The sequence below is a fragment of the Macrobrachium nipponense genome, chromosome 1 (assembly GCF_015104395.2).
Source record: "Macrobrachium nipponense isolate FS-2020 chromosome 1, ASM1510439v2, whole genome shotgun sequence".
Lineage (NCBI taxonomy): Eukaryota > Metazoa > Arthropoda > Malacostraca > Decapoda > Palaemonidae > Macrobrachium > Macrobrachium nipponense.
The window spans coordinates 209,363,832-209,370,648 of NC_087200.1; the positions used below are offsets into that span (position 1 = coordinate 209,363,832).

Below are 6,817 nucleotides of genomic sequence, written 5' to 3' on the forward strand. Positions count from 1 at the left end.
TTAATACAACAGTGACATGCAGCCTCCCCGCATCCTTCTTCGTAGATGGTACCTGTGCACGTGTAGCTACTCGTACTCTTGTAGCAATATCCTTGATTGCAGTACACTGGGCATTACGGGTACAATCTGAGAATTAGAGAGAAGATAAACATTTCTTTACGTAAAGTTAATCATCATTACGTTATTCATGTCTGTACACATAAGCCCTCATCCTTTAAGGAATTATCACTTTACATATAATCCAGACATACAAAAATTTTATGTTGTAACGTGAGAGGTTCTGTGCATTGACCTTATTGTTTTTATTTAAGTTTAAAAAATGACAATAATTTTAACTGAATGAAAATATCAAAGAACAAGTTAAAAGCATACGAAGCTAGGAACTTTCAGAAAATATAGGCAACTAATGCTACTGCATAATAGTGTTCCAGAAGTTTAAACCTAGACACATTTTCTATACCATAAAGATCTCCTTTTCCATGCGCTTCCAATGTTACCTAACAAATTACGTTAACAGTTTTAGTTTATCCAGAAATATATGACTATGCCTTATAAACAATTGAGCAAAATAATATATCAGTTCTTGTACTGTTCTTTTTGATGTACTCACCCCTGCAACAAGTGCAATTGTTTTCCAAGGCAACCTGCTGTTCAGCCAAGCCATAGCAAGTTCCCCAGTCATCATCTTTCACGCATCTTCCACTGTCTCCTCCACATTCAGGTAATTCGACACAGTTATCAGGATCTGGAATGATAAAACACCCATGATATCAATAATACACAAAGGAGTATAAACTGGATTAATAATACATTATGTGATAAAGCATTTCGCAAAATCTTCAAAATGCAGTGAATAAAATCCTTGCATAGTATCCATTTTGTTTTGTCTCAAGAAACCCATTGAATGAGGTCTTATATTTTATGAAAGAACACAAGGTCTTATGCTTATTCTTATGCTTATTCTATAAATGCTCCCTTGCAACTGTGGTGGATAAAATAACCAAACCTGAATCTTTTCAGAAACAGTTACTCCTTAGGGAGACTTTATGAAAATTTACGTACTATAACCCGAGAACAAAAGGGAAATGGCTCTATCTAAGATTCCTGGGGCATGAGACAAAGAAGAAGTGAAAGAAATGTTTGTAGATGCAAGCAAAGCCACTTACTCATGAAACAACAAGCACAATTTGGTCCATCACACCCTTCGTCATACGTGATACCATTGCATACATGGCTGCTACTCGTACTGAAGCAGTAACCATTATTGTCTGAACAGATGGGTTTTGGTGAACATCCTGAAACAGCTTTAAGAAATAATACATTAATTTTAATGTGCTCATCAGTTTGTGTAACTTTTCCTACTACACACATTCTAATTTGGCACAGTGAGGATAGAACTCCCAGTGGATGTTTACACAATCACTCAGTAGAGGAATCCGATGTCTTTTAAATCTGTTAAGTTTAAATCAAAAGCTAGAAAAAACTTTCAGGTGAATACTTCAAGGACGACTCTGATGTTAAAGAATGAAAGAGTACCTAAAAAACTGCATAATGATAAATAATGAAAGTTATGTATTATTGATTATTTTCTAGGCAATACAGAAAATCGAGGGATTGATGTTTCAAGGAAATTGGCTATTCTGTATTCTATCCTCACAGCGATAAACACCTGGCTGAAGTTTACATTTTGGGCAGATGTTTTGAACTTGTAGTTTTACGTCTTCTATTTTGAGTCTCTTTCTATGCTTTTAGAGATATGTTTGTGATCCAGGTACTGCATTTTTTCTTCATTGTTGTTAAGAGTTATTAACATTTGCATTGTTTAGTTCATCATTGTGTTTATATATTAACAAACAGAATGGTAAACACTTTAGCCTGAAATTCATACACATTTTGTAGCCTGAAAGTTCTGCCCACAATGTAGATTCTAATAGCTATACATGTTAAGTATATCTTAGTTTTACCAGACCAATGAGCTGATTAACAGCTCTCCTAAGGCTGGCCCGAAGGATTAGATATTTTTACGTAGCTAGGAACCAATTGGTTACCTAGCACCGGGATCTACAGTTTATTGTGGGATCCGAACCACATTGTATCGAGAAATGAATTTCTATCATCAGAAATAAATCCCTCTGGTTCTGCGTTGGCCGAGCCGAGAATCGAACTTTGTACCTGCAGATTGGTAGCCGACCACGAAATCCACTTGTCCAACGAGGAACTTGTAATACACGTAAGAGATATCTTTTACAATAAAGTTATCTTCTTATATTAGGGTATTACTATTGTACATGAAACATTTATGATACTAGTCAGATAGACAGCGAAACATACCAGAAATGAGGAACGTCTCTATAAAAATGAATTTGTCATGAGTACAGGACTCCATTGTTGTACCCTTCCTTTGAAGGTTTGCTTTTACATAATCATTCCTTTGGAGGTTTACCTGTTGGATGGCAACAGGCAACAGTCTTCTCCAAGGCAATCAGTTGAGTCAATTGCACCAACACAGGTACTCCAGTTTGCAGGTTTCATGCAAGATCCACCACTGTTCTCGCAGTCAGGTAACAGAACACAGAGGGAAGTATCTGAAAAGGTCAACAGTAGTTTTAGCACTGTGCATACACAGACGAAAATGCTAAACATTTCAAGTATTGTGTATGAGTGAAATATGGCAACTTAACATGACTTCCTGAGGAATACACTGCAAGAGTCAACTTATACATCAAATATATTTAAGTTTGTGTTCAATATGGTTTGAGAATGATAGGCTTTATGCAGAATACTGTGGACATTCCAGCTTAACCTTTGTAGAAAATAAAGCAATTACTAACTTGAGACATCAGAATAACCTAAGTACAAAAACTATACAACTGATAAATCAAAATTTAAATGGTTCCAGAGTGTTTGAAAAATAAAGATAAGAAATTTTTTACATATGAAAAGTTGCTATTTCATTTACAAAGAAAATGAGGCATCATTGAAGTGACGTACCATTAATACAACAGTGACATGCAGCCTCCCCGCATCCTTGTTCGTAGATGGTACCTGTGCACGTGTAGCTACTCGTACTATTGTAGCAATATCCTTGATTAGCAGTACACTGGGCATTACGGGTACAATCTGAGAGTTTAAGGGAAGATAAACATGTCTTTAAGCATAGATTATCATAATTTCATATTATTTATATCTTCGCATTCAATCCTGGATCCTTGCAGCAGTCATTAAAAATTTACATATGACTCTGACATACAAAAACTTTTGTTAGGTTTGTAATGCAAGAGGTTCTCTGTACTGTCCTTATTGTCTAGGCGTAAGTTAAAATAAATGATAATAATGTTAAACTTGGTACTCGAATTATGGGAAGAGGATCAAGTTATAGATAAAGTATACAAAACTAAGAACTTTCAGACAATATAGGCAATTATGAGTAATATTGTTTTATTTTATTTTAAATTTGAATAATATTGTTTTATTATATTTGACTATTAGTATATACTACAAAATAATTTATCCAATGTAGCACGAAGGAACACGTACTTGAGAATATCATTAAATCCATGGTAGAAAGGAAAGTGAAACGGGGACTTGGAACAAGTCAAGTACTTTCGTAGTTTATTCTATATTTTCAAGTTCACACTAAATTTTAAAAAAAGTTGACAGGCTTTATATACAACAACAGAAAGAGGGGGTGGGGTTACAGTGTATTAATCTGGGCGGTATGTTCTTTAAGCAAAAGAGATAAGGAAAGAGGATCAAGGTATAATCCTGGATGGAGATTTAAATTCCTTGTTGACGTCCCTTCGATAGAGATGGTCTCCAGCAGGTTCCTTTTTCGATGATCTTTGACCTTATAGATTATCGAGGAATTATCCAAGTTAAAAGCCCTCCAAACTCAAACAATATTTTATACAGTAATCCTTGTGAAGAATGTAATAAGATTTATGTTGGGCAGACTTCTAAAGGGCTAAATGTATGATGTTCTCAGCACAAATATGCCATCTCAGGAGGATCAACTAATTATGGCATTGTGGATCATTGACTTAGACAGGCCATGCTGGTCATCGGAAAAGGAACCTGCTGGAGACCATCTCTATCGAAGGGACGTCAACAAGGAATTTAAATCTCCACCCAGGATTATACCTTGATCCTCTTTCCTTATCTCTTTTGCTTAAAGAACACCCCGCCAAGATTAATAAACTGTAACAAGTCCCCTTTCTGTTTTTTGTATATAAAGGCATGTCAACTTCTTTTACATCTAGTATGCCCTTAAATGTAGACCAAACTACGAAAGTGCTTGTTCCAAGTCCTTTTTCACATTCTTTTCTACCGTATATTTAAGGATATATATATATATATATATATATATATATATATATATATATATATATATATATATATATATATATATATATATATATATATATATATATATACATATATATATATAATGTATAATATGTGCGTCATTTTCATAGTATTATCATGTGCTCAAAATTCATGTAAAATGTTTAAATTACATTAAAACAGATAGTCATATCATAAATCTATATACTACATATCTACATACATACATACATACACATAAATATTTATATATATATACTATATCTATATATATATATATATATATATATATATATATATATATATATAGATAGATAGATAGATAGATTGGATAGACAGATAGATAGACGCATGAATGTATGCCTTATAAAGAATTGGGCAAAACAATTTAGCACCCAGTTTCTTCTACCATAGCTCATGTGACTCACCCTGGCAGCAGTGCAGTTGTTTCCAAGACAACCTGCTGGTTCAGCCAAGCCATAGCAAGTTCCCCAGTCATCATCTTTCACGCACCTGCCGCTTTCTTCTCCCATTCAGGCAATTCCACACAAATATTAGGATCTGAAAAGACAGATAGTAGTAATATCACTTTTGTTACACATATGGAATGTTGGGGGAAAAATTCCTTCTATATTGAAAATGTTTTCTGTTGAAAGAATCCATTTTGAGCTACAGTATATATTATGCATACAGAATAAAATAGAATAGAATGGAATATTGAATTTAGGCCAAAAGCGAAGTGCTAGAACCTATGAGTCATTCAGCGCCGAGACGAAATTAACAGTAAAGAGGTCTGAAAGGCGTAACAGGAGAAAACCTCACAGTTTGCACTATGAATCATTTGTTCGGAGAGGATGAATAGTACGATGGAAGAAAAGGGAATGTGAATGGAGGTACAGTAAAAGATATTGTGTATCTAAGAATGGAGGAAAAATGTTTTCTGTTTTCATGAACGAAAGCAGTCTACTATATATGTATAATTACATTATTATATAATTTACAAGATCTGTAAATATAAACCAATGACCTGGGGTCATGGCATTAGGAGGGTTCTACGTGACCAAAGCAGACCTAGATTACGCTATTCGCTGTCTGCAGTAGCCTGATCTAGCTCAACGCTTTGTCAACATTTTATGTTATGATAACTTTGCACAACAACTTCCATGGGAAGCGGTTGACCTGTTGACCTACGCCGGAAACTTGTAACTTCCGAGCCGGCAAACTACGTATGTGTTTTTATATGAATTGCTTAGATAGCTAATGTTCCGCTATCGACGCGATGCTTTAGAATGGCAGTTCCACGCCAACAATCAAACATATCGGTCGTCCGACCGAGCTGCATCTCCTAGTATGGAGTTACAGAATAAAGTTGTTAACTTGTTCAACTAGCCTGTTTGAATCATCTCCTCTAGTCAAGGAAGAACCTCTCTACTAAGATATCCAAGGGAGATGAGAGGAACCAAAAATTACTTACGAATGACAGTCGTAAGGAAAGAACAAAAAGTCTATCGCCAAGCGATAAGACATTAGAAGTGGTGGCAGCGTATAACGGAAAATATAATTAACAAGACCCATATCAGCCGACCGAAGGTCTACAAGAACTAACTTCTACCTTCAACATCAAACTAAACAGAGGAAACGGGATCTTCAATCAACGCAACAGTTTATGAAGACGCAACTATGTCCTTCATCGAGAGGAATACAAGCATTTAACACTGACGTTTGAGCAACTGTTATCACTTACTTCGAGAATCTACACCGGACGAGGCGGCATCGAACATCGACGGAAAGAAGAAAACAAACACAGGGAACATCACCCGATCTAGCAAGGACGGAGGCTGTGACGTCATCAATCTTGGACTTCCCCGCGCATCGTGCACCGAGAGAAGGCCGTGACGTCATCACGACTTCCGACGCGAGACGTGGACAGGAACTGAGACGTCATCCCATGTCAACAATCCTTCGCAATATAATCTGGAGCTAAGTACCATTTTTATCTATTCAGGTCTTTTCCTCAGTGAAGTGTTGTTCATCAAGAGTCGATCGTCCCAGTATTCTGGGGTGAGTTGTTCGCCATATTAATCTTCCTTCATTACAGAACCAATCTTCAACTACGAGGTTCTCGCCCGCAGATTAATTTTTTTTTTTTTTTTTTTTCTTTTCTCGTTGTCATTAACCGTTTTTCTTGCAGAATTGTCCGTATAATATTTGATCATATTGTCTGTATTTTTGTATCTTTTGGGGGATTTTCCTATTATTATAACACAACTTATACAGTACATTGCTTATGCGTTTACGTAGTGGTCGAGTGTACTCTTATAGATATTTTGATAGGATTGCAAGGAATAGAAGTGATAAGAAAAAAGTGAAAGCCGAAACTGGCAACCCCTCCCGGCTGGCAACCCCAACGTGGTGACTCTCGTTAGCGCGAGGTCAGCGATTGTCCCTTTTCAAGGTCGGGTCAATGGTTCCT

The 6,817-nt window shown here is 36.0% G+C and overlaps 1 protein-coding gene across 1 annotated transcript in view; it reads right to left on the reverse strand.

Moving 5' to 3' along the window:
* Positions 1–4,905, reverse strand: part of LOC135220033 (keratin-associated protein 10-4-like) — a gene marked incomplete in the record, with an annotated part of 27,394 nt that extends 22,489 nt beyond the window's left edge. Inside the window, 1 exon segment of the mRNA XM_064257366.1 lies at positions 4,802–4,905. Within this exon segment, the coding sequence (XP_064113436.1) occupies positions 4,802–4,877 (76 nt within the window).
* Between the last annotated feature and the right edge of the window lie 1,912 nt (positions 4,906–6,817).